The 27,172-nt window shown below is 48.0% G+C and overlaps 10 protein-coding genes across 10 annotated transcripts; 4 read left to right on the top strand and 6 right to left on the bottom strand.

Annotated features, from left to right (window-relative positions):
• Positions 1–526: 526 nt before the first annotated feature.
• On the top strand, positions 527–1,474 carry N7516_003542 (phytanoyl-CoA dioxygenase family protein; the record flags this gene model as incomplete). Its single annotated transcript, XM_057216262.1, has 1 exon — positions 527–1,474. One exon carries the CDS (start codon positions 527–529, stop codon positions 1,472–1,474), a length of 948 nt encoding a protein of 315 aa, XP_057078145.1.
• A 421-nt stretch (positions 1,475–1,895) lies between these two features.
• N7516_003541 (uncharacterized protein) lies at positions 1,896–2,312 on the bottom strand (the record flags this gene model as incomplete). The annotated part of the gene is made up of 2 exons (XM_057216261.1): positions 1,896–2,010; positions 2,059–2,312. 2 exons carry the CDS (start codon positions 2,310–2,312, stop codon positions 1,896–1,898), a joined length of 369 nt encoding a protein of 122 aa, XP_057078144.1.
• An 896-nt stretch (positions 2,313–3,208) lies between these two features.
• On the top strand, positions 3,209–4,832 carry N7516_003540 (Zn(II)2Cys6 transcription factor domain-containing protein; the record flags this gene model as incomplete). The annotated part of the gene is made up of 3 exons (XM_057216260.1): positions 3,209–3,280; positions 3,390–4,011; positions 4,066–4,832. 3 exons carry the CDS (start codon positions 3,209–3,211, stop codon positions 4,830–4,832), a joined length of 1,461 nt encoding a protein of 486 aa, XP_057078143.1.
• A 449-nt stretch (positions 4,833–5,281) lies between these two features.
• On the bottom strand, positions 5,282–6,566 carry N7516_003539 (class I SAM-dependent methyltransferase; the record flags this gene model as incomplete). The annotated part of the gene is made up of 3 exons (XM_057216259.1): positions 5,282–5,545; positions 5,614–6,327; positions 6,528–6,566. 3 exons carry the CDS (start codon positions 6,564–6,566, stop codon positions 5,282–5,284), a joined length of 1,017 nt encoding a protein of 338 aa, XP_057078142.1.
• A 2,883-nt stretch (positions 6,567–9,449) lies between these two features.
• Positions 9,450–12,681, bottom strand: N7516_003538 (uncharacterized protein; the record flags this gene model as incomplete). Its single annotated transcript, XM_057216258.1, has 4 exons — positions 9,450–11,220; positions 11,276–11,515; positions 11,575–11,804; positions 11,866–12,681. 4 exons carry the CDS (start codon positions 12,679–12,681, stop codon positions 9,450–9,452), a joined length of 3,057 nt encoding a protein of 1,018 aa, XP_057078141.1.
• Positions 12,682–16,236: 3,555 nt separating this feature from the next.
• Positions 16,237–17,109, top strand: N7516_003537 (putative mitotic spindle checkpoint protein (Mad2B); the record flags this gene model as incomplete). Its single annotated transcript, XM_057216257.1, has 1 exon — positions 16,237–17,109. One exon carries the CDS (start codon positions 16,237–16,239, stop codon positions 17,107–17,109), a length of 873 nt encoding a protein of 290 aa, XP_057078140.1.
• Positions 17,110–19,368: 2,259 nt separating this feature from the next.
• Positions 19,369–20,523, top strand: N7516_003536 (uncharacterized protein; the record flags this gene model as incomplete). Its single annotated transcript, XM_057216256.1, has 1 exon — positions 19,369–20,523. The coding sequence occupies one exon, from the start codon at positions 19,369–19,371 to the stop codon at positions 20,521–20,523; it is 1,155 nt and encodes a 384-aa protein (XP_057078139.1).
• A 194-nt stretch (positions 20,524–20,717) lies between these two features.
• Positions 20,718–22,165, bottom strand: N7516_003535 (putative sister chromatid cohesion protein Dcc1; the record flags this gene model as incomplete). Its single annotated transcript, XM_057216255.1, has 3 exons — positions 20,718–21,112; positions 21,186–21,934; positions 22,047–22,165. The coding sequence occupies 3 exons, from the start codon at positions 22,163–22,165 to the stop codon at positions 20,718–20,720; spliced, it is 1,263 nt and encodes a 420-aa protein (XP_057078138.1).
• Positions 22,166–22,766: 601 nt separating this feature from the next.
• On the bottom strand, positions 22,767–24,428 carry N7516_003534 (ANP1/MMN9/VAN1 family protein; the record flags this gene model as incomplete). Its single annotated transcript, XM_057216254.1, has 4 exons — positions 22,767–23,114; positions 23,165–23,484; positions 23,544–24,226; positions 24,355–24,428. The coding sequence occupies 4 exons, from the start codon at positions 24,426–24,428 to the stop codon at positions 22,767–22,769; spliced, it is 1,425 nt and encodes a 474-aa protein (XP_057078137.1).
• Positions 24,429–24,851: 423 nt separating this feature from the next.
• Positions 24,852–25,984, bottom strand: N7516_003533 (glycosyltransferase family protein; the record flags this gene model as incomplete). The annotated part of the gene is made up of 2 exons (XM_057216253.1): positions 24,852–25,274; positions 25,352–25,984. The coding sequence occupies 2 exons, from the start codon at positions 25,982–25,984 to the stop codon at positions 24,852–24,854; spliced, it is 1,056 nt and encodes a 351-aa protein (XP_057078136.1).
• Positions 25,985–27,172: the final 1,188 nt, after the last annotated feature.

Below are 27,172 nucleotides of genomic sequence, written 5' to 3'. Positions count from 1 at the left end.
TTTTTCTCGAAATGCAAAGGAGATAATATAGAATATTCCAAAAAGACGCAAGAAACGAAATAAGCAAGCAAAAAGGGTTCTGAGGAGAAAAAAGATCAAGTGTAATCTCAAACTGAGGCAGAAGACTCAGCCCTCTGGCTCTTGGCTGTTCTTGGCATCCGGTGATCACCATTGACGTCCCTGTTTTTTTTGAAACAAGAAATTGTAAATTGTGATATTTGATTTGGGATTACTTATTATTAGAATGAAAGATTAATATAGTATAGATTGTATATAGATTGTATATAGATTGTATATAGATAATATAAATGTATGTAAATAAAACAGAACCAAGCAAAGGTCACATCTGGAGATCCACGGTAACATCCAAGTCTAAATGCGACATTGCGTCGTATTGTTTTTAGGCTCTTTCAACCCCCCGCAAATATAAATTTCAACATTTACCTAGGTAAATCTCTAGATATTTCCCCGATCTCCAGATATTCAAGATCTAATTATCTTAGTCTTTCCCCTTTTATCTACCAAAATGTCCACCCCAAACCTAGACGCCCTCAAACGCGATGGCTTCGTAGTAGTCCGCAACCTCTTAACCCCAACCGAGGTATCGCACTACCGCGAAATCGCCACAACAGCAACAACCCTAACTCGCAGCGGAAGCTGGCCACACTTCCGCACCGTTCCAAAACAATTTCCACCATGGCCGACCACAGCACCGCCCGCCTCGGAGGGCGGAATATGGGGCGTACAGCACCTAATGCACCCCGAAATGCCAGGCCGGGAGAGTTTCGCACGATGCTACTTCTCCCCCACCATTCTCGCCGTAGCGGAAGAGCTAATGGGCGTTGAAAACGGTGCCAGCAGCGAGACCGAGCCGCTCGTCATGGAACTGTTCAATCTACTCGTTGCGCCGGAAACTAAAGACTTCGAGCTCCGCTGGCACCGCGACGATATCTCCGAGCATGCAACTGCCGAAGAAGAGCTAGCCCAGCTTGCATCTAAGGCGCCTGGCGGCCGTCAGTCGCATTGCCAGTATAATTTGGCGCTGTGTCCTGATGCGTCACTAATTGTTGTGCCCGGGACGCATGCGCGTGCACGCACGCAGGTCGAGCGTGAGGCTGATCCTTACGCAGCGGAGTTGCCGGATCAGTTGGTTGTTCAATTACAGCCTGGAGATGCGGTGTTTTACAACAGTAATATTTTGCATCGTGGAGTTTATCGGGGGAAGAGTGAGGGTGGGGTTGAGACGAGATTGACTTTGCATGGGAGTCTTGGGTTGAAGGCTTCCGGAAATGGGGGTGATGATGCCGAGGAGAAGAAGAAGGTTAGGGCTACTGCGGTGTTGCAGCATGGGGTTGGGGCTTGGGTTCATCGTGAGGATGCTGCTTTTGGTCTTGGGGAAAGGGCTGAGAGGATGAGGGCCAATCTTGTCGAGATGGGGACTGGGGAGGGCGTTGGGTTTTCTTTGCAGGGGTAAACTTTTCAAAGTTTGTTGGGGAAATTGTGAATACTGGTGCTGGTTGTATGGATCTACAATGGGTCTGATTAGCTTATGTATAGAGCAGATCCTTGGAATGTACAAATGATGAAGCTTTGCACCTGCGGGCGTAGCCCTTCCATTCCTACTCGATCAAATCCTTTAGACGAAGGCTCGGGTGTCTGTTAATATTCTAGCTTATTGTATAGTTCTCCTCGTGTGGCTAACATATCTCACATTACATTGCCCTTTAGGTCTTTAGCAGGTGATGCTCTCTCATCAGACTGCACAGGGCTAACTATGCATAAAATCTAGACCCACATAAAGTCACATGGTTCCAACATCGGTTTAACGCTAATCTGTATATGGTCTAGTCTAAATCTCACTTGGCCAGAGGGACTCCACTCGGATCTCAACACTTTTAATCACACACTCCCAGTAGCAAGACAACCGACGCGTCCGACAGAGAACTCAAAGTCAGCTTAGTGGCATCACCTGTTGCCACATGCCAAACCTGGAAGTCCGAGGCACTACATCTTTCAAAGATCACGGAATCAGTAGAAGGGTACTAGAAGCAATCATACAAGGACCAGACGGAGTATTGAAAACCAACCCGGTAGGGTGGTCTTAGTCCAATACGGTAAACCTTGGCAACATGAGAATCGAGCGGCTCGTCGGTTACGAGACTGCGTGCGTCATACTTGCAGCCAGACTGAGATGACAGGCCGAGAGGCGCGCGAGGGAGACTGTCGTTGTGGCCGCGTCGGCTCCACTGTTCAACACGGTTGGGAGTCTGTCTCCTTTTCCAGAGAGCGGGACAGGACGTTGAAAGTGCCATTACGACTAGCGAGAGTGGATTGCTGCCCTAACGGGTCCTGGTTCATGGCGATGAGGGCGTTGATGCTGGTAACGTACTAGACGCACATGGAAGTCGTAGTTATACATAATGCTATCCCAGACGATACCATTGCTGGAATAGACAATCACATCCGCCGGTTGACGCGCTAACTCGTCGGATTCTGGGAGGCCATGCTCCGGGCTGTCCAGCTGACCAAGAGTGACTTCATTGGTCTCTTTGCAACAGGGGAGTGGAGGACGAGATAATATAATATGCTTTGATGGCGCAGGCTTTTAACTGGCTGAGGCGTATTTTACACAACATCCCGGACTGTTTATGCTATCCAGGACTCCTTCGCTTAGCCTCGTCCACTTCGTTCACTGGCTCGCTTTCGAGGATTCCCCGCACCGAGGTCGCATTTACAACGTTTACAACGCACTGGGATCTGCAGTAATCGCGAATGTGGTAAGCATTGTGACGGTATCATTGAAATATAGCCCTCTTTGATAAAGTAGCATATATCGGCATACAACACAAGAGTTCCTCGCAAGGCATCCTAAATTCGATCGAAGATCTGCAAGACATGCGGATCTTTACAAGAGAACAATTTGGAACTATACCCAATCGGAGTGCTGCAGAGCTTTTACCCAGAGTCGAAGTGAGAAAAAATTGGATCTAAAAGACGATCTCTCAGATTTTTCACTCAAAGATATGTTGTGGCACAGCTGAACCTGCATCGGCGGCCGGGATGCAGAAATCCGGCCTTTTCTGGGTGGAACCCACCTCCCCGCCCTCAACTTCAACGGTTTCTCCGATTTCTCCGATTATCCCTTTGGGGAATTGATCTTTGAAATATTATTGTACCAATATTACTACGACAGAGTGGTATACTCGCAATGCCCCCAGACTCTAAGACAAAGATACGCCCGCAACAGTCGTGCCTCAGATGTCGCGAGCGCAAAGTGAAGGTACCCGGTCCCGGATACTGCTCTATGCCTCGACACTCTCCCACATTATTCTACACCAAAAAAAAAAAGTTTACTCCCCAGCCACTAATCATCCCTTTCTAATCACCAGTGCGACCGCTCTATCCCATGTAACGCCTGTATAATCCGCGGTGTCGAAGCAGAATGCACCTACCTAACAACGGCCGAAGATCGCGCCCACATCAGTCAATCCGAGATAATCAACCAACTACGTCGCGAAGTCACACAACTCCGGGGGCGGCTAAACCAGGGTTCACGAGAGCCAAGCTATAGCGAGCGCCAGAATCAAAGCCAGCGCCAGCGCTCGCGCCCGGGTCAAACGGGCGGGCCTTCCCTGGGGAACGGCCAGAGTTGGACACAATATGCGCCTACGAACACGGGCTATGGCTACGACAGCCATGGCTATGGCAATGGCTCTGGGAATGCAACTGGCGCTGGCGCTGGCGCTGGTTCTGCCTCTGCCTCGGCTATAGGTACCCCGGATACTGGTGAAGGCAGCTGGCGCGGGTCGTCGCCATCCTCGTCGATCACGACCATGACGACTTCTATGACTGTTACGAGTCCTAATAGTACGGGGAGTGAGAATGGGACTGGGTCAATGTCTGCTTCGTCGCGGTCGGCTTCGGCTTCAGCTTATCCTATCGCGACGGGGTATGCGCCGCAAGTTGCGGAGCTGGATGGGTTGACTAAAGTTGAATCACCTGCTTATGGAAGTGTGTTTTATTCCCACTCCGCTTGTTTCTAGCGGTCGTGCTAACTTTGGATAGATACTCTAGAAGACGCGACAATGTCTGGATATTATACCGGAGGCATGACCTTCGCTCTGGGGGACATGTCTGGAACAAACCCAGTACCGATGCAGGGTCTCCCAGTGCACGGATTGCACGCGCAGAATGCGATGTCAGGGATGCACCACCCACCGCTATACGGAGCCAATAGCGATGATTATATGCTTGACGGAGGCAAAGCACTACCATACCTACAACACACTGGCTATCCCGCACCCATACCAACATCAACAGTAACACATTACGGGGAGGAATATCCAATACCAAATGAAGATGACAGGCCTCATGCACATCATCAGTGGGGGCAAGATGCATATGCATATGCGAATCCGAATCCTAGTCCGTACCAATTTCCGCACACGCACACATACCAAAACCCGTCTCATTATTCAACTACCAACCCCTTTACCAACACCGCCGCCACCACCACCAACAACACAAACATCAACATCTATACAGATGCACCCTTCTCCATGCCCAACCCGATCCCCGTGGCAAGCGAGACTTCACGTCATGCCAGCCCCAGTTCCCAGGACCGTCCTTCTCCACGAACCATCATGAAGTCAATGCCAAGCTCCTGGCAGGTCGAGGGGAAACGGGAACTGCTGGAGATCCTGCTAGAAACAATTGCCAGTTGTGACGAGAAAAGTTTACCTCAGGTGCTTCAGGTCATGCGGACAAGTCCTTCACCAGAGGAGGCTGTTTCGGGGGTTTGTCGGGTTCTCGGGATTGGGAATGGACGGTGATGACGGCATGAGCGCACACTCAAACGGAGCCCTGGCGTTGTGTGCATATGCCGAATGCGTTGGGATCAAGTGGTCCGGGACAGGTCCAGAGCTGGACCTCTGGAAAGCGCGCTCAGTGGATATATTGATCATATAGCCCGGATCGCTGGTCGATACCAGGCAGGCAAAGACGGTGAGATCGTCTGAGACAGAATCACCGCACTGCGCCACAGTATATTCCCGTCCTCTCATGCTTCACTGTATCGACCAGGCCCACATGAATATGAACATAATGAAGCAAAAAAATCTAGCACACAGGAGCCTTTATACATTAATGCGAGGAAATATAGTCAAGCCATGTTTCATGGCGACGGAGACTGGCGAAGTTGATAGGGACAGGAGTATTCTCAATCTCAGCTTTAGGTCATGGGGTATCATTATCATAATCATCGTTGCCACAGTCCCAAGCCTCAAGATGCCTCGGAATCAGTGGATGAATCGTCGAAAGGCCGCTGTCCGTAGACAAAGTGGAAGCGCACATAAAGGTGGTGTGAGTGGCTCATCAATTCTGCCCGCGCATTCTCCATATGCTCTTGTGCACCCTGGTACGAAAGGCCCAGGACACGGGTAAAGAGAGCCAACGAGTACGGCTCTATAGTTTCCATGATAGACACCTTGCCGATGCGACCGATTTCTTTGTAGCGACGGTTCTTGGCCCAGCCACCAATAGGACTCTGAAAGGAAGCGTGTAAGTCAAGATGCGTAAACAACAACCGCAAAGACAACGACAAGCATAGCATACCTTATAAATATCATCGGTGACATTTGCAAAGCCTTGCTCAGTCATCCAGCGCGAAATCTTCGGTGCAACATCCATGGGTTTCCCAAACTTCTTACTAGACTGAGTCAACAGCTCCGCCCAGCTATTGATAGCAGCCGCGTTCTCATGGGTCCCATCATCGGACCACACCAGATTCTCAAATTCCTGCGCCTCAAACCAGCCACCCGGCTTAAGATGCTGATAAGCCTGCTTAAGCAGTTTCGGCCAATCCTCAATCCCACCGGCTAGAGTTCTTGCATGGATATAGTCGAACGTTTCGCCGGGCGAGAAAGTCCAATCACTCTCCGCGTCATCGATAAAGAAGCGACAATTAGGTGGTGCCCAGTTCGGCTGGATGGGGCTAAGATCGGTGCCGATGATGTCGGCGTGCGGGTAGTCTTCGGCCATTTCTAGAGCCCATTCGCCGGGGCCGGTGCCGATGTCTAGAATGCGGCGTGGATTGGAGTTTCTGATTGGTGCGCGGTGTAGATCCCCGCCTGTGAGTAGTTTGAAGAGGTGGTGGGTTAGAGCTAGGCGGTCTTGTTCTTCTTGGTCGTTTGGGAAGGGGTATTGGCCGTTGCGGTAGGCGTGGTAGCGACGGCCATTTTCGTAGCTGTAGTCGCGAACGGAAGACGCAAAGGAAAGGTTTGAGCCTGAGAGGGTTTGGATTTCGAAGAGGGAGTCGTCGTCGCTTGTCTGGTGGGGGGGAGTTGTTAGTTGGGGTTTTGGAGATTATTGGAGATTATATTATAATTTCGGAAGAGTGGGAATTGGAGTTGTGAGATCGGTCAGGGAGGATGAACTGTTTTTTTGGGTGCTGGCAGATACAGGGATATGAGGTAGGTAGGAATGGGGATCAAAGAGGTCCAGTGAAAGGGAATGAATGCTCTACTTACATCGACCTGGATGCGTTCCTTGAGATTGGGCTGTGACATGGTAAGATAAGGGGATAGGGATATTAGGAAGAAAGAGAGGAGAAAGAGGAAGAGAGGAAGGGTTCGGGTAAAGAAGAGGGAGTGTATTTTTTTTTTTTTTTTTTTTTTTTGTTGAAGAGAGAATGTAGAAGAGGGGAAGTGAAATGAAGCTATCAATTCCGAGTCTAAGAAAACTAAGAAACCCGAGAGAGAGGATACCGGGAGGAACCCTAGCGTACCTCCAAGGTTATAACTACCTAACTATTTAATGGTTTTTTATTATTTTTTTTTTTCTACCACCTGGCCGGTTCCCGTACTTTTGTTTTTCTGTCTGACCCCGCAGTGTGAAATCCGACAGCCTGGTACGGGAAAAGTCGCCCATTCCAAATCGGTCGACTCAGTTGTGTTCAGGTGGCCCCGGGATTTGGATTTTCGATTAGCGCATTTCCAAAACTTCCATGGCTAATCCGGGTATCTCAATCCTGATTGACTGGCGGTTTGCCAGCCCCCTGGGCACCTTCTATGCCTGCACTAGACGCCTTGGCGCAAAGAGATACTTTTGAATGATAAACTTTGGAACAATCTAAGGTGTTGAAGGGTAAACCTACTACTGTGATCTGCTGAACAACTTTCTGATGCGTGAATTACGTCTACAATCTGGATATCGTTGAAAAATGATATTCTTACTTGACTACTCAAAAATATGTATACCGCGCGTGACACTTTATATGATATGCTGGTATCATGATGGTTCCTCTACACTTATCTATGAAGGGGAGGACATACCTATAGCCCTAAAGCTTTTTTGTACAAAGTATGGGTCAGTGGAGAAAATCAAGACGCTCTACCGGACGCATAAAAGCGGAGAGAGGAAGGACTGACCGCCGAGTATCAGTCTCAGAGTATCATCGACCCATCTTGGCGTCGATCTCCCTGGACACTGGACAGCAAGATGCCGAGTATGTATATGAGTCTAAAGCCTGGATTGAGTGTTTTTGCCAGACTCGTGGATTTTCAAAGCTTGCTGCACAAAGCATGTTCCTTTCGTACAAGTCGTTCCATTGCAAAACTCCGTTACTAGACTGGCCGTGTATATCGTGTGGATCACTGGATATGACCTGTTGCGCGGATATACGCGCATCACTTTTGGCTAACAACTAGGTAACTACTAAGAGGGTAAGTTCTGATCGACATCGGGAGGAGCAGTAAATTAGTTAACTACAATCATAACTAACAAACTAAGCTTACTTTTGATTTTGTTCCAAGGTTTCACTTTAATCTTGTTTACGCCTTATATTTTACTTGTCCCACATTTACTTCTACCCTAATATCATGGGATCTACCATACTCACATAAAAGTCTGTTTCTTCTTATGCTGCAGATGTTAGTCTCCGTTAAGTTGAAAATTGTACTATTACTATTGCGGTTGTCGAATACCCGTTCCACTGTCTGGTACGTATGCAATTAACTAGTCGCCTGTCGAATACCGACTGCCACATAGTCTGTATGTATGTATGTATGTATGAATGAATCCATTTACCCCAATCCCTCACAATTAAGCGATACATAGGCTACCACAACTATATGCGTTGTCGATACAGAGTCCTAAAGATAAGCTTAGATCCTCGCTAAGGAAGGCCTGTTATGGCCTTCTTGCCTCTGTGCACTCCTGTAACTTGCAGTTCCTCATAGCCCGCAATTGTTATCGAAGGCTGCTTAAATTAAAGGAGCGACGCGAGGACTGACATTTTCCAGCAAAACCCTGGAAGACGCAGGGACGTTCCAAGGTTACCCCGCGTTGCGAGATCCATGGGATAAATAGGCTTCAAACGAACGGGTCGGTCCTCCCGATCCGCACCGCCAATTGCGTCTCTTTCCAAGGTCTATTTCATATCTTTAAGCTACAGCTGCCACCAAGAGTCATGCCAGAAGTAAAGTACAATAGTTATATTTGTCCTGTAACTATAGGTACATCTTGAGGTTGATTGACTAATCCACCGTCGTATCCCTGGAGCCCGGACCCTCCGGGCCACCTAGGTGGAGCCCTGGAGGTAATGGCGTGCTCAGTTATACACAGTAACCACGAAGCGGTAAAAGGCGAGCACTGACACAGAATAGGAAGCCAAGGGACACTGTAGGTATACCCAAGCCAGATGAGATAGAGCCTAACTTCGCTGGGAAATTTGGGAGATATGAAAGGAAATATTCGCAAAGAGAAGGAAAAAACGTCGTCAGAAGAAGCAAAAAAAAAAAAAAGAGGCAAAAAGAGGCAAAAGTCAAAACAAGGATGATCCTTGGTCTTGGACCCAGCTCTCTGGTACGCCCCCACACGGGAGGGATCCATAAACCATGGGTGGTTCCTACTGAAATCGGGAGGGTCTGCAGAAACAGGGGTGTCCTGACTTGTTCACTTTTCTATGGGTACAGATGTACTTTTGTTTCGAGCTAGGTTGTAGATTGCGCAAATTAAGGGTGCAAACCTTGGAAGTCACGATATATTATATTATGACTTCCAATTACTTATCATTGTCAGAGTCTGAAAACATGAAACGGCTAGACCTCTAGCCCAAAGTTAATTCAACAAAGAAACAGAACGTTGCAGTCACTTTTAGGCCTGGGAAGGGGGATGGAAACAAAGAACTGGCATTCATGGGCAACCCCAACTCGGTCCAGGGTCCCTGCTGCAAGGATTGCTAATGCTCATTTACAGTACGGAGTACGGTAGGTGGAAAGAGAAAAGGGAAAAAAGGGAAAAAGAAAAACGGGTACGTTTACGTCGTACAAGCGACAAATACAATTCCTTGTATGTTTTATTGACATCCATGCATCAAACCATTAATAACCCGGGCCCCGGGGAAGGGTACTCGCAACAACAGCCTTGAGTAAGATTTCACCCAGCTCCATTCACAGGCTCTGTAGCTTAGCTTGCTCATCCGGAGTCAGTGCCGCATACAATTCTTGGAAACCAGGCTGCGTGGAGGCCTGTCGGAAGAAATCTGTCAGGAAGCCCTGCGTTTCATCGTCTCGGCGACGCACACCGAAGACACTTTCGGAGCCACCCTCGCCGAAGCTCATCAGCCCCTGTTTCGTGGCTCCGATGCCGAGGTCCAGAATCTGGCTAGGGAGATCCTCCCAGTCGTCGTCACCGTCGTCACTGTCAGCTTCGTCCAGGCCTGCCGCGGTGGCGGCGTCGATTTCTTTGTTTCCGGATGCTGCACCCAGCTCTTCGACTAGAACTTTGACGATCTTCAGTGGTGCAGGCACGGTAGTGAATTGGTCTGGGTTTTTGCGCGCCTGGGAGCGAGTCTTGATTCGGCCAGTATCCTGGATGACGAGGTCACCTTTGACGGGCACTTCGGCAACACGTGGGTCGGCGAGCTCGTATAGTCGTGCCAGGGCGAAGATGTTCTGTTTGATCTCATCATAGCCGGCGAAGTTGACGGAGTTCTCAAGCCACTTGCTTAGGACCACGACGAGTCCGCTCTGGCCGCCCAGGTTGACCTGGGCCAGGAAGTCGACTACCTCGCGTGCGCTGATAAGAGTGAGTCGCGCGAAGACGAGGATGAGACTTTGAATGAATTGCGCTTGCTGTGCTGTCGCCAGTCGCTGCGCCACGGCTTGCAGGAGCTGCGGTAGGTAGGGACCGAGGCGCTCGGAGCCAGCCCGTTCAACCAGTTCTGCTGCTAGCTGGCCGACCTCTGTGGCTGCGTTATCATCCACGGCCGGGCCCAGGAGGCGGTCAATGATGACCAACACTACTTCAAGTGCCTCCTTTCCAGACTGAGGATCACGCCAGACAATGAACTGCGCAAAGTCGTGGGAGAGCATGTGTCGTACGGCCTCCGTTGCGGGTCGGATCAATTCGGCCTCATCGGAGTCTAGCAGCAGGCGGTTCAACTTGGGCATCACCGTCTCCACGAAACCAGCGGGCATTGGCTCGGGACTCCGCTCGGCCAGAGCGCGAAGAAGATCTGCTGCGAAATTTGTCAAAGCATTCTCTTCCGTCAGGTTGCCCACATCAATCGCGCCCATCAGCGATGGAAGCACCTTCTCACAAAGACGCATGTAAGAATCGGGGCCATTGTCGGTGATTTGGTCCACAATATCTTCAAATGCCTCTGTAACAGTCAAGGTCAATTGGAAGTTTTCGGCTCCGCTACTAGCAATGTTGAACAGCACATCAATGGCAGTCGAAGTTAGAACCACACTAGAATCGGTCATAATAGTGTCCCGGAGGGTTTCCGCTAACGTAACCTTGAGATCATCAGAGTCCGTCTGTTCACGAAGGTCGTGTGCGGAGATGAATTCTGAAATGGCCGCAATCACTGCAGGCTGGAAGGGGCGGGCCAGGCCCGTCGGCAAAGCAGGCATCAAATCTTGTAGCACTCGGATGCAGGCCACTTGGACCACCTCGGCGGGGTCCTCGGCGATCGCCTTCAAAGTAGCCTCCAAATAGGACGATGTGGTCTGTTGGAATGCCTCACCGGCGACCTTGGACAGAGAGCCAGCCACAAGGTAGCCTCGAGCGCGCAAGAGCTCCTGTTCTTGTTGGGTCGCATATTGCACGAATTGAGTGAAGTGGGATGCCAGCTCAGGTGAGATCTCTTGGTCCACTTCGCCAAAGTCTCGAAGCAAGCAGTTGAGTATGTACAGGGAGGCTTCTCGTGATTTCCATCTATTTGCGTCATGGTCAATATAATCTCACAGCCGAAATGTAGAATGATACTCACGAAGCAGACGAATCAGCAAAGAGAGTGTTCATGTAGCCCAGGAGACCCTCAGCAGCTGTACCCTTCAGCCATTCACCAGCCTTGATCGCTAGATCTCCACTGCAGGTTCGAGGAGTGTAGTTGGCTGTGACGGAAGTCTCCTCCGAGAGGAAAAGGTTCACATCAATCTCCCACAGAGCCTCCTCCTCTGTTGTAATCTGTGCATAGGAACTGGCGAGCTTCATAATTTCCGGAAGCCAGCTGGACGTGCTGGCAGTCGCACCAGCATTGTGGAGTTGCTGCTGCAGCTCTGCCTTTACGGGGGTGCCTTCAAGAGGGCCTGGATAATATCAAGCTCCTCCAAAACGAGAAAATCAAGTGAGTGGGGAAGTCCGTCCCCATCCTCCAAACGACTCTGCCTCTCCTCCTCAATGTAGAAATTCTGGTAGATCGGCAATGCGTTGGTGAGTTCCGCCCAGACTGTTGAGAAGAAAAGTGGGCTTTGTGCGGTCAAAAGAGCAGGGAACACCATGCGGATTTTCATGAGTGTCTATGAAACAAAAAATCATGTCAGCGAAAGCCCGGTAAACCCAAAATCAAACACCACATACCTTGACGACTTGCAACTTTAACCCAACAACTCCCCTCCACTGTGATGCAATCTCCCCTTGTTTATGTTCCTCTTCCACGCTGGGTGGCTGCGGCAGGGGTGCCTTCAAAGCTGTGTCAAAGAATGGCGACCATGCACTGAGGACCTCATCCATGAACTGCTTAATGGCCGTTTTGTGTTGTTCTAGAACCATTTCCAGGGTATCAAAGCAGGAACGGAAGACTGCGACAGCCAGAGCGCGCAGCATTGGCCGTCTGGACTCGGAGGTAGCCACAGCGAAAAGGGATGCAACAAGATCACGGGCGACATTGAAAAACTGCTCCTCACTGAACCCTGTATCGACAAGATCTAGGAGAACCTTCAGTGCACCATGCATCTGACCATCGGTACTGGCGGGGTCATTGATGATACGGAGCAGTGAAGGAAGCAGCTCGGGCCAGTCGTCCGGGAAGTCGGCACTGGCGATCTTGCTAACAGCGAAACTTGCAGAGTTCTTCACCTTGCGCTGGGGGGTGTCGTTCGTCGAGAGGGCCAATAGCGCTTGGCGGACGTTGGCTTTGTTCGCATCGTTGATGAGGATTTGTCCTTTAAATTCATCGAGATTTGGAGACCAGGCGGCGACAATGAAGGTACGCAAGACTGAGAGGGCAGACTGGCGCAGGTTGACCGGAACTGACTCGTGCGAGGCGATTGCTGTGAGTGATATCGCGAAGGAATCATGGACATAAAGATTTCCCAGCTGTGACTCTGCGGCCCTTCTGGTATCGGTCTTCGGCGACTGGGTATCTGCCAGGAGCGACAGGAGTTCTTGCTCCATGGCGAACGAAGTGTTATCAATAAGACTGTTTGGGATTCAGGGAGTATTTCAGGCAAGAGATTAAAGAGAGATAAAGGAAGGGCTCGAAGCCAATGGGTCTCAGTCACGAAATATTGAGAATCTAATGTTTTGCGCGTCGACAGATAAGGAGACGCGGAGGAGGGGCAGTTTGAGGGCGGTCGGCGCTACAATTTGTATATCACAGTTAATTGGATTTGGTTTACTCCGTGTGTTATTTATTACTACTAGTCATCAAAGAGCCCGGGCATATTGTCTTGGGTACCATAGTTACTATATATCCTCGAGTGTGTTTTTAGTCAATCTGTTTTGCATGTTGTATATCGTAGTTAGAGGATAAGCCCGGTATGCCTATATGGCACTAGTTATTGCTATTTATTATCCTGCTAGCTATAACACGGAGAAGAAGAATTCTCTTAAAATGAAAATCCAAAAAAAAAGCATTGAGTGTTATTTTATAAACGCGCTAATATCATCTTGAGCCCGATACATCAGGTTATTAAAGACTAGTCGTGTTGTAGACCATTATATTTTTGTATTCATAGTATGAAATTCTTCAAGCCTCAAGAGCTTAAGCAGTATAGAGTACATCGCGTGTGTCTACGATGTGAGGATAAACCCAACTCGCAGAATACGTTGTAGTTCGATAGAGATACAATTGTTCCTTTCTTTGATCTCACTGATCCTCGGATGCATTAATTATGTTGTATGTACCTACAATCTACATAGTACATTAGGTGGGCAGTGGACACCTCCATTGCCGACTAAAAATAAATCCGAGAAAATGTTTAGCCTCCAAAATGAGACATGGCCTATTCGTCTTAAAAGCGGGAGATCACTCTGATCTGCGCTGACAGCCAAGCAGAAATATATGTTAAGGACAAAGGTCAAATGGAATGGATTGTGCTGGAAAAAAAAACAAAACAGAAATTCATTGACAAGAGGTCAATCTCCAAATCTAGGTCTTATGGTTCCTTACTTTCTTGCTGGCAGGGGTTGAAACCTACATTATACCAGAATAGTCGGCCGACCTTCTCACGTCTTTTTGGTTGTCACTTGCTTAGATATTTCCCCCTTACTGGCGTTGTAGCTAAAGTATAGGCGGTAAAAATACAGCTTAAGATATGCGAAACTACTTCTTCCATGTATAACTTTGATGTAGGACTCATCAGATAGTGAGAGAGCTTTGAGTATTCACTTTTTAACGCTTAATTTAGAATACAAGCCCAGTGTACTTTCCAATAGCATCCCCAGATAGGTCACACGATCCCCAGGAATACATATGTAGTTTAATGTCAGGAACCCCAGAGATCAGACCTCCGCGGATATCTCCAGTGGACATGGATGGCCCATTGAGAGGATCCGGTACTCCGTATGAAGTAAGGGTTTACCATCTACCGTTTACCATTTTAGGACCTGCGCCATACCTGGGCGAACTAGCTCGAGCTTTCGTTAAGATCCAAGTTCTGATCTTTTGGGTCGATCTTATTGGGCCATGGAAAATTCGGAGAACATGGGAGTTCCACTGAACTCAATGTAATTTGGGGAAACTATGATTTGGAAGTTACAGTCAATATTATCAGTGGGACTAGAATTCGGAATGGATAGAATGTAGGTAATGATTGAGTGACCTTGGGAGGGTGGGTATATCTATAGTACCATATAATAATGCAGCCTTAGAATCTAGTATGCCATACTTATGTACATATATACCCCCTCCTAAAGTTCTGTAAGCGGTAAAGAGGTACACCCATGAATATAGAAGCAGATGGAAGAGATTGATAATATAGTACAAAACGATACCTCATACGCATAAATTTCGAAATACACAAATGATGGAGCACAAATAACATTCCCGGGAAATTGTACCCTGGTCTTATGACCGCCACTACCGTCAGTGTAGGAAGATCATCGGGTAAAGCCAGATGGTGAGTTACTACACATCTTCCAAGGTTTACGAGAGAGTGGATATGTGTATGAGGCCGTACAGTGTACCCGGTACCTCACTGATACCCCCGGTAAGTTCCTATACGTAGTATAGTTATGTAACTGTAGTGATGATGTAGGATAAATTACTATGTAACTAGAATATTTAAAAAGTAAAAAGTGTAGATATATAAACATGCAACATATTTTAATTTACCTACTATATTATTACTACATATGTTATATGTGATATGTAATGGGTTCATATAACAACCCTGTAATCTTCTAAGGTAAGGTACCGGAACAACTTCTAAACCAAATTCTGCTCGGCTATATCCCGTTGGTTCTTCAGTCCGATTCCATGGTAGATGATTTTTAATATATTTAGGTGCACTATTTCTAATTGTCTTCCCCTTACCATTTTCTTGCCAAGATCGTCCCTTTGATAGAGTAATATCCATCCACTTCACAGTGGGGAAAGAAAAAGAGAGGCAAAAAACTGTGTGCCCTTCTTTTCTCCATACAACTATGGTATAAATACTGGAAATTGTATACTGTATACTGTATACTGTATACTATACACTGTATTTTTCATTTTCATTCCCCCCACCCCTTCCTCACTTTTTGCGCATGTTCTGTTCTGTAACTACTCCGTAAGCTATGCTAAAATACTATACCTGTGCGCACACGCACACAACATTTTGACCAAGATATCAAAACAAGATAGAATTATAATGTATATGTTAAAAAAAAAAAAAAATCCAATTGAAAAGTCATATAGATTCTTAAATAGCCAAAAGTAAAGTAAATCGAAGTGGACATGCAAACCCATGATGAACTCACGTGACATAAACCGTGACCCTTCCAACCAACTTACGTCCGCCTTGTCCGCCTTTCTTCTGCTTTTCCCCTCGATGAGCGAGAGTGAGGTACATCCATCGATTCATCTCTATAACCTCTTCTTTTCCTCATTATTTTTCAACTTGGGCCCAGTCCTCCCTTTCCCCCTTTATAAAACATTCCTCTTGAGGGTTACCGTTTCTCAAAACTTCCCCTCCTTCCCTTCGCTTTAACACCCCTCCTCGAATTCCCCTCCCGAAGGGTTCTTAAATCTAAAAAAAAGTGATCACTCTCTTCCACTTGGGATCGTCGCTCGGGAATTATATGGTTTTTCTATCCCTCATGCTTTGAGGTTTGCTTCTTTTGTCCACCCAAGCGTACGTTTCGGATTTCCTTTTAAACACAAACAACCCCCTCCTCCAACACACTATACACCCAACCATCTTTCTTTCCCCTTACAGACCTCCCTTCCATGCCGCGTCGAGTGACTACTTTCTGTCGCTCTACTCACCCTGATATAACCAGCTGTCTTATCCTGCGGATTATCTTGACTCGCCGTGTCGCTGGCCGGAGTTCGGGGAACCCAAAAAAAAAAACTTTGACCGATTCCAAAACATAACAACACCTAAAAGCTTTATCGGACGTGACGTTGACCGATGGCTTAGAAAGGCAGAGCGATGATTAGCTTCAGGGTGGAACATCATTCAGATTCTTCGAGACTTCGTCAAGACCACCCTCACCGCGGAAACGACATCGGATCGTTAGACGGCAATGCCGATGGCCAGTGAGAGCAGTACCACCACCACCACCATGACCACTTTCTCCGCCCCGGTCCCTGCTACCAAATCGCTGCCCACAAACCAGTCAGCGTTAGCGGCCTCCTTCACCAATTTCCTCACCGTCTCCGTCCATCAAATCCTATTTTTGCGCTCAGTCTATCCACGCGCAACCTTCCTCCCTGTGCGGGCATACAACTACCCCGTCCGACAATCGCGTCACCCGAAAGTGTGTGACTACATTAACGATGCTTCAATCGCAGTCGGAACGGAGATTCTCAAAGGCACAATCACCGCAGTCAGTATCATCATTTCATCTCTTCGCACAAATCAGCCCCTCGAACGATATGCCTTTGATCTGTCGGGCTTTCCGCGTGCCCCTGCGGGAGAGGTGAATACTACATTTGAAGACAGAAATGAAAATTCATCTAATACAGGTGCCCCTGTCTCAGACCGGGGCCCCGCACCAACCTCGGTCGACCTTGAGGCACAATTCCGGGCATGTCTAGCGAGACTCGCCTCAGCCTGTGCCCGGTTGACCCCGCTTCCCCGCGATGACGAGTTCAGTTTCACCGTCTGCATTGAAGTGCGGGAAGATGCTTTACCACCGGCGGGGACCACCAAGGAAGAACAGACTTGGATTGTGGCGGAACCGGGCAAAGTGCACCTACGATCATGCACTGCACCATTTTCCGTCTCTAAAGTACGGAACGGCGAAACCCAGCAAGCGCCACCTAAGGTCTCGAATGGCCGTGCCAAAACAGTACCTGTACGACGTGTCGAAGCTGGTGAGCTTCGGTTGGAGTTGTGGGTAGAAGAGGCACGACAGAAATTTAACGAACCGGTGGACTCAGAGCAACCACCATGACCTCGAAATTCTCCGATCCTATTTTAGGTTTTGGGGGGAATTCATGCTCTTTCTTTTTCTTTTTCTTTTTCTTTTTTCCCCTCTCTCATTCTCTTATCTTCTCTTCCCCCCCCAACCTTGACCACACCCCCCAAATTCTGTCTCATTCTTGATTTAGCGTGACCAATGATCGAACATACATGATGGACGAAGGAAATTCTGGAATTGCCGTCCACAAGAAGTGGCGCAAATACATAAAACGGGGAGCGGACGACTTTTGAGACTCACATGGCATTTATTTACATAGATCAGGTTCATATGTTTCCTTTCTGGTGCTTCATTCCCAAGTGCTTATTCTTCTCTGCCTTCTCTTCTTCCCATTCTCACTTTCATGACGCTCCTTCCCCATCCTTCATTTCTTATTTTTCTTCCTGGCTTTTTTATAGCTTTTCCATTTAGTTCATTTTGCATCTCTTGCCTGATCCCTTGGGTTTTGTCTCCTCGCTCATCTTTTTTGCTGCGGTCCGGCCTTTTTTTTTCTCTCTCATACCATCTCCCATTTTCCGTTGTATTTCATTCGTCTCCTTTGTTGAAATCAACTACATGATTCTCATTTCTAGCCAATTCAACTATACTACCAACTAGTTCCCAATGTCGCATCGTTATCTTCTCTTTCTGTGCTTTTCTGTATCTGCTCTTCTGCTGATGAACCCAGTGGAAATGATTCCGTTCGAAACGAAGGTCCCATATGCCATAATGTCTGTTGTGTCACAAAGTTTATCTGTTTGGGGTTTCTCTCTTCGTGTCATTTGATTTAAATCCGTTGACTACGTTGCGCCTCTGCTTAATGTCCCGGATCTGCCTGATGAAATTAGGCCGCTAGACCCTCTCGGGGTGACTATGTAAGTGTGCTAGCCAGATATCCAGTTTAGGTTAATGAGCTATAGGGAGCTATGCTCATATGCATTGTCTATTCCCCGAGAAGTCATTATCTACTTATGTGGTCAACGCCAAGAGGGAGCTGCGGTCTAAAGGCGAGACTGCGCAAACATTCCAAGAGGAACAGAGCAAAGACATTTGACTGCATTTATTATTCTAGAGAGATGTTACTTGGACAACAGAGTAAATCGATATTAATACCACAAGAACTAGTGGGGTTTACCGAAAAAGAAAATAGGTACATAAATAGAAATTCAATCATGCTTATACTAGTTGACATATAGCAGTTACCATTCAATAGAGCTTTCGAACTGCGTCTCTATATATTGTAATTCCGATATCAATTTAAGATATGATGCGTGAACTAACCAGTTGTATTTGTTGATGTTTGATAGATAGACGTGGGTCGAGGACTCTCTAACTAGTTAACTCTCTACCTAGGTATATCATAGACTAAATTCAACATCAAGTCCTTATGAAGTCCAAATTCAATGTTGATAGAACTAAGAAGAACTGGTAGTAGGTTCGGAAACTGGTATATAAGTCTACTGGTATGTAGTTCAATGATCTACCAATGTAAAGTAGAATGTATAAAAATGGTCGCGTGAGTTGAGTCACAGTCCCAGCCCCCCCACATAGTGATGATGCATAAAATCTACTTATACAACGTCAGATCATTAGTATAAAACATTTGAAATGAAGATCAACACTCAACACGACAGGTTTGTGTCAATAAATATAAATATGACATAATCGCCAAGGCTCACATGACCAGTTGAAACCCTCCGCGAAAGGCAAAAGACGTCGGGGCTCTTACGTCAACCTTCCTTGGAAGGGCCTAGTTAACTAACTAACCAGTTAACTAGTAACCTCTATCGCTTGCCATCGCTTTGCTTCGGGCCAGTGACAAAGAGAAAGTCTTGCCTTTTTTTTATAATTTTTTACTTTGTACCGTATAGGGCAGGCAGATCCGGCCATGATCATGATGCGGAATGCACGAAAAGGTGAAGGGGGCAATAGGATGGATTGAGTATGGTTGGTCCAATTGTACTTAGATCGGAAGAACATACTATCCAAGGATGTTCGTGTGACCACATCTAGAAATGACCAGTATATTATGGCATCGGGGCCCCGTCGGTCCACGGGTATCTGGTGGATTCTTTTGGTCTTCGGAACATCTTTAACTTTGGCACTTTGGCACTTTGGCACTTTATAACCCCGGATTTACCTCTCTTCTATCTATTATTTATACCCCCCTCCTTTTGACATACCCAACTTCCAACAATCAACAACTCATACAGTCATACACAGTCATACTACTTCACCTGTATTCAACTCGACATGATTGCCGCAGAAATCCCCACCCTCCCCGCAGGGGAATCCCCAGATCTGATCCTAGTCCCAGCTACAGCTTCAGAGCGCCTTGCCTCAATCAAACTGAACAGCGTCGCCTGGAAAGGCCCATTAGATGTGAAAACATACATAGAGCGCGAGAACCATCTCCTCCAGCAACGGCTGACGCGCGACGGTCTAACCTGCTGGATCCTAGTGGACCGCCACGAGCCCGAGGACGAGCGCACAATCCTCAGCTCCTGCGAGTCGTACCGGAAAACGGCGCTGCTCGCACACGACGGGCAGGTGGAGAAGGTTTCCACGCACGGCGTGGGGAGTGTCTACTGTCGACCTGAATTCCGCGGGAAAGGGTACGCAAAGCGGATGCTAGAGGAGCTGAGCATTAAACTCGAGACGTGGGAAATGGAGAAAGAGTCACGGCGGAAGTCGTTGTTTACAGTGCTTTTCTCGGATATCGGGAAGAAGTTCTACGCTCAGTTTGGGTGGCGGCCGTTCTCGTCTTCTCATATGTCTTTACCGGCTACTACGGGTGGGCTGGAGAAGGAGCCTGTCACGAGGGATCTATTTGCTGAGGATGTTCAGAAGTGTTTGTGCAGTGAGACCGTGCTTGCCAAGCTGCGCGACCAGATGTGTCTCGCGTCGCAGAAGACGAGTGGTGCTAAGATTGCCATTTTGCCTAACTTTGATCACTTTGTCTGGCATTGGGCTCGAGAGGAGTTTTACGCCGAGAACTTGATTCCTGAACGCTCCCCGCCTGTAGTTAAGGGCGCTGGTAATGACCAGGCTCGCGTATACTGTGCTTGGAACCGGAACTTCGGCGAGGCACCCGAGGATAATGTCCTCTACATCCTTCGATGGGTGTATGATGAACCCACATCTCCGGCGGAAGAGCAGGCCACTATTCAGGCCATGGCTGCCATCCTTCGGCGAGCACAACAAGAGGCGCATGAGTGGAACATGAGCAAGGTTGAATTTTGGAATCCTACTCCCCTTTTGGAGAAGGCTGTGGCCTTGGTGGACCCGAAGGCTGAGCTTGTCCACCGCGAGAAGGAGAGCATCGCCAGTTTACGGTGGACTGGCGAGCAGCAAGGGTTGGGCAAGGATGTGGAGTGGTGGTTGAATGAGAAATACACTTGGTGTTAATCATTCATTCGTTGGAGCATCATTTCAAGGTTTGTTTCTTTGTTTGCTCGTGATTCTTCCCACTTTCTTTTCCCGGAAGTGCGGGATCGAGGCGAGTTTGGGTGGCAGACACGATCGTGGTGCTTCTAGATACGCGCGCATCATAGATTAGATGCCAGCATTTTACGCAGCAAGTGCGTTCGTTTCTTATTTTCTTATTTTTTTTTTTTGCAATCAACGGCGGCCTTTGAGCAGTTCGTGCCAATTTCGAGTGTTCTTAGCCTTCGCGGCCGTGGCTGGTGTAGAGGTAGATTTGTTGGTCGGCTGCCGTTGCGAGGGTTCAACAAAGCATATAGTCGAAGGGTCAGGGCTGTTGTAGCAGCCATCCTGTAGTCAAAATCAGCTATTGCGCCGCAGCTCATGGGAGGGAAAGGTCGAGTTACCGGTAATTTTGACAGCGCTACCTCTCCTCTCCATGTCTCAGGCAGACAGTCCTTCCACTCCCGAAGCAATTCACTTCTTCCAATAGCAGACGACGTAGTTGGAGCAGTGGCAGCCAAGTATGTCTCGCCAACCCATTGTGTACACTCGACCTTATTAAAGCTCGCCCCTAGAGAATAGCACGAGATCATTAGCCAAGTTCGATACCTGCAACCAAATCCCACCGGTTATTTTTGACTCACATTTAATATCATCCGACAAAGGCGGCCGTTCATCCGCAATGCAGATGCGCCTCACAACAGCCTCCAGCAATGCACGTGGAAATGGCGGCTCCATCTCTTCATCATCATCCAGAACAGACTTCCACAAGTCCCCAACGAGAAACTGCTTCTCAAGATCAATACCCTGCAAAACAGCACCCTCGACCAACCGCTTCCAAACAGCCAAACGAGACCGCGGCGAGGGCCGCCAACATGCCACCTCCTCAGCCCCATCTACAAACGCACAAAGCCCCATCCAACTCTGCTCGCACTGCGCCGTCGACACAGGGATATCCTGACACAAATTCTCCCTGGCCGCGCGCATCTCATTGGATCCCAGCGGGGCCGTGGAGTCAGCAGAACCACCCATCGCTATGTCCCCGTCATCATCACTGCGCCGGTCATAAAGCCGCAGACTCTTCTCCAGGAATGGGACGGCTGAGAACCCTCCCGGTGGGATGTGCAGTTCCAGCGTCGAGGAACACCTTGAAATGGCCGTTACAGCTTCATCTGGAAGGCTCAATGCGCCGCTTTCGCTGGCTTCTTCAACGACTTTGATGTCTGCTTGGGAGATTTCGCCGCGGCTTGGCCGGAGAACATGTAGGGAGTTTGAGGATTGAACTTGGCGGATACGGTAAGTTTGCGTTGGTGTGCATAGGTTGACGTAGTCGTGGGCGGTAGGGTCGATTACTGCTTGTGCGAGGGCTGTAGAGGGTGATTTGAGTTCGAGTCTGGCGGGTGTCGCGAGTTAGTTGGGGGCCGCTAATTAGGGATGGGAATGGACTTAGGAGCATGTGGGTTGCTCCTGGTCTGCTTGGATCTTTGCTCATTGCGTCGACTTACACAGGTGCATCTTTCGAAGTCAGTAATTCTTCCAGCTCTGGGGTAAGTTCCAGTAGTCGGAACCCTTCCTGGGGGCGAGTATGTGTGAAAAGGATACTGCGCGAGTCTTGAGTAGACATTGCGGGTTATAACGTGGATAGGTTACTCCGTATGTCAATCGAAACAAAGTGAGAATTGGCGAAATGAAGCATCGACTTTGGACGCGTTGACGCGAAGTGGAGATACACGGACCACCGCCTAAGAGGTCCACGGGTGTTCGGCTTCATCCGATGTACATCGTATCCCTACAACATACAACATAGAGAGTCTTTATGTTACAATTACATTATTGGGCCAATTTAAAACTTATGTGTTTACTCTGTACGGAGTACTCTTGAGCAGAATACATTGAATTAAAATCGTCGATGTTTTTGCTTTTGAATGGCCAGATTATTGTTCTCCATGACACGCCAACCGTTATACTTCGCTGTAACTCCATAAAAAAGAGAAATAACCCCCAAAATATAAAAAAAAACATATGCAAGAACGGAGCAAGCATGAAAAGCAAAGCTCCTACACTCGCGGAGTTTGGACATAAATATGTCCTAGTCTAAACAAATAGTCCTTTCCGGATAGGGAGATGAGACATTCAACTTCATGTGAGAATACAATATCCCGAATACAATGCGTGATCCAGCCGGCTGGATCAAAGAAGCCGAGAGAGGGAAAGCCAGTCAAGGATCATAGCTTAGCTTTTTTGGCTATTTCAGCTTTCTCGGCTTGGTCGACTGTCTCATCTTGGGCTCTCAAGTGGCCCTGAGTAGAATCCACAGTGTCTTTCATGGGCTGCCCAGCCGGGCCTTCAGCGGAGCCTTGCTTTTCTTCACCATCCACAGTTTGATCGGTACTGATGGGCTTGGACTGAGTGCTGTCCTTTTGCTCCGCTCGCTCTTGTTCTTCTTTTTCGCGAGCCAATCGCTCCACCTCCATTTCTTCCATATGCCGAAGGTCATCGACACTGGGCTCGTATAGATGCCAAATGGTGTAGTGTGGTAGTCCAATCACCGAGAATTTCATCCGTTTAGCCATCTAAGAAACATTAGCAATTGTAACCATCGCCTCGTTGATTACTATCTTACCTTGCCAAACCCTTCCGTCTCGGCATGTTTCTCGAAACTGAAGGCTGGGAAGTGTACACCAGCACGGAATACCCGGGCTTTGGCCAGAATACTGACACCTCCGATCCCGTCCAACTCCATCTCCATATCTGGATCGCCGTAGGGATCGCGGAGGTAGGCTAGGTGAGGCCTCCACGTAGCGTACTCGGCATATCCTTCCACGATGACAGCATCCTCATCCAAGGTATCCGCAAGTGCCAATGCAGTCTCGGATTCTTGCCAGGAGTTTAGATCGTAAGGCTGTTCTCCGCCAAGCCAATCTGGAAGCGGGCGCCAGACATCTACAGACCAGGGCAGTTAGTATGGATGCAGATACTCAAGCAATAGTCACACCACTCACTCGGGACTGTAACATCCTTGTTGTGCCGCATTAGATCCTCAATGATGGTGAACGGAGCCGTCTCCACGTCCGCATCTCTCCAGTAGACCCAGCTGTGGGTTGGACGAAGCGTTGCGCTCAGCAACCAATTCCTGGCCTGCGCCATCAGCTTACGTCGGTTCGCCTGCGCCTCAAATCCATGTCGACTTTCCACATCCTGTTGGACTTTCTGTCCGAAGTCCTTCTTGATCACGGAAATCTCCCCATAGGGCATTTTCGGGTCCGGGTCATTTTGTGTATCCTCCAACATGCGCGATAGCATGCCTAGAGTGTCATCCCGAGAGTCCGATACCAGAAATGCCAGATCAATTAGGTGGTGCGGGTATGTGAGGTTTCGGAGGTGCGAGAAAAACATCGGGAGGTGCGACGAGGCATCACGGAGCGGGGTGCACATCAGGACACGCTCTCCGCGTTCCCAGCCCTTCTCAGTCCCCTGTACTTCAGATAAATCATAATATCGGACCGTCTGTAGGTGTAGATCTCCGGGGTAAGAGAGAAGGCCGAGCGAGATGGTGGGGAGGATGGCGGCGCGCCAGGACGGGAAGATCAAGAGGAATAGTACTAGCGACACACCGCCAAGGAGGCAGAGGCGTTGGAAGAGCTGCCGGCGTCTCCGAAGTGCGGGTTGCGAGCGAGGCTGGAACCTGGGGGCGAGGGCATCCTAGTCAGTCTCGATTTCAAGCTTCATGATCTGGTATGACGACGGGGCTCCGAGCTCGGACAATGAGAAGCGAGCTTATCTCGAACTGCTCAGGTGGGTGATTTAGCTTACCTGTTCGGTGAAATTGAAAATGCAGAACCTCTAGGATAAGCCGAGTGGCCCTTTTCGAGGACGTGTCGGTTCATCACTGCGGGCGCGGCCGTTGAGGCGCTTATGTCGGGAGCCAAGGACAGATGTAGCGGCCGGAGACCCCTAGTGACAACCCCAATTTCGAGAAAGTTAGATGTAGAAGACTAGAAGGATTGAAAGTCTTATAAAAAGAAAAAGAAGCAAAGCGAAAGAAACGAAAGAACCTTGAAAGATTGGTGATCCAAGGTCTTGGTCTGTTGTGGCCACCAAATCCGGTCATCCGCTTGCAGTAACCGCTGGTAGATGAGATGGATAGGATAGGAACATAGTTAATTAAGTACTTTATAAACATAATTCAACATTAAAATACATAACAGATCAAATGCTTTGATTTTTGTCAATTGGCTTCGCTAATTTTATGTCTGAAAAGTGTACTCCCCCAATGCTAAAATGTCCATATAATTTTATGATTTATCCCTTCATAGTGTAAGTGTAGGAGGCGAGATCATGTTCAAACAAGGTTGAAGAGGAGCGGGCGAATCCATCTCCTTTGTTTCCACTTCAATCATTTGCATCATCTGAATTAATAGTTTGTTCACTTTTTCCCCATCTCGCAAGCTCGGCAAGACGGATGCGGCCTCGTAATCGCTGTCGAGAATAAAGTAGCGTTCCTTTTGCCAATTCTCCACCCCGTCGATGTGGAATGCGACTCTGGCAATGGCCTTGGCTGGAACACTGGCCTTATTCATGGAGGTTCGGGATACCATGCGCAGGAATGGCCGAAGCCCGGACCGAGTCTGGTGTGCGACTCTGACCGACATAGGGGCCCCCGTCCGCAGAGTACTCTGGCCAGTCATGCCTCCTGGGTCCAAGGTGAAGATATCGAGCGAGATATTACCGGTCTATCATTGGATTTTATATTAGGAAATCGGAAAAATCAATAAATCAATCGGGAAATGACTCCGAATTGTTAACTTACCCAGATCAAGCTCCGCCTCAATGCATATAATGCAATGCTCGCCATTAACTTGCTGCTTCCAAGACGAATGTTCTCTTCCTTTGCGTTCAGCGCAGTTCCCGGTCGCCTTCCATTTCTTCCATGGTCGCAATCAAAATAATCCAATTTCCCGGAAGATATCGCCGAACAACCGATGTTGATCACCTTAGCTCCGCCTTTTGGTGTACCATCTCCAGCCCGGAAAGCCTCGAGCAAGCCGATGGTCAATAAAAATGGAGATAAACAATTTGTCTGATACACAGGGTCGTAGCCATCTGATGTGAGATCATCAATAACGTAAGATGTAGCAACAGCGGAGTGAATTAGACTGGTCACAGGAGGAATGTCTCTGAGGCGAACACGATTGACGGTGGCTTTAGCGAAAGATGCGACGGATTTCAAATCGGTCAGATCAAGAGCAAGAACTTCGATCGATCTGGGGCCGATCAAGCGGATCTTCCCCATCAGTTCGCGGACATCATCGGTCCTTATATCCCTTGCCGTTAATAACAGATGGACGAAAGGTTGCTTCTTCGCGATCTCGATAGTGATCTCTGAGCCCAACAACCCATTTCCCCCGGTAATAATAACCGTTTCTGTAAGTGGTGTACCCATGATAACTTTTGTTAGGCAAGAATCCCTGAGGATATACAGAGTAATGTAGGCAGGGTTCCACAGTAGAAAAAAATAAGGTGGTCAAAAGAGCACTTGCACTGGGTATTCGATTCCAAATATAGGAATGAGAGAGAAGAGCAATGGAATATTAAGTGACAAAGGGAATTGGAACTAAAAAAAAAAGAGAGTTGTCAAAGCGTAGCGCAGTGAAAAAAGGTGTTATATATGTTGTACCTAAACGGTGGGATCTAATTCTCCCCCCATCCGGGCCATCCCTATGGATCCAATGCAGTAGAATAGACCAATGAATTATATTAGACATGGGCGGTGCCATGTCTCAGCTCACGGCAGAGGCGTGTTTTTCTCCCAGAAAATGACAATATTAGATGAATCAGATGTGAACACTGACATGCTGCCTTAGTGTCAAATAACGAATGGTCAAAGCCCCCCTATGATCTTTCTGTCTGATGTGTGGCGACTAACTTTTCTTTACGGAGTTCCCTTGCAGCAAATGCCGTAAAATTAGAAGCGATAAAACAGTGGGGATACTTAGTGGGCATTGGGAACTTGAGCAGGACTAAAGATCTAGGCAATGTCTCGAATAGAGGTAACTAGTTATACTACTACATTGCCCAGGTCTTTAGCCGGGAGGCGTCAAGTAAAACACTTCTCTTTCCCCACTGCCAGCAATGCCTGGGCATATTTCCCCGAGTCAGCCAAGGGTAGCCCTGGGATCACCCCACGTTGTTCGTATTGAGGGAAAAGTAACCAGAATTCATAATAACTCCGTCAGAGCTGATCGAAAGTGATCTCAACGTTTCGTGAAACATAGAAATGAAACAAAAAAGGAAAGAAGAAAAAGAAGAAAAAGAGTCCAAACAATGGCAGTTTCAGACAAAAACTAAATTCTAAAAGACAAAGAAATAGCGCCACCCTTCACACAGATTAATATAGTGCGGTCATACCATATGCTGTTGTGATTGTTGTTTATAAGATTAAGTATAACAGCGAGATGCTATATTAGTACAACAGATATGAAATTGGACTGCCATTTTAAGCGACCTGAGTGCTTAGGTCAGCTCATGTTGTATTTAGACCATCAGGGTCCTCTGTCATGTGTAGCCACTCCTTACAAAAATAGAAAGGCTCTTTGTCAGAGCATGTTTATTGATGATACTAACAGTGGAT

The sequence above is a fragment of the Penicillium verrucosum genome, assembly GCF_028828655.1.
Source record: "Penicillium verrucosum strain IBT 35672 chromosome Unknown utg000001l_segment0_segment0, whole genome shotgun sequence".
Classification (NCBI taxonomy): Eukaryota; Fungi; Ascomycota; class Eurotiomycetes; order Eurotiales; family Aspergillaceae; genus Penicillium; species Penicillium verrucosum.
This window is presented reverse-complemented; position numbering and strand designations above follow the sequence as displayed.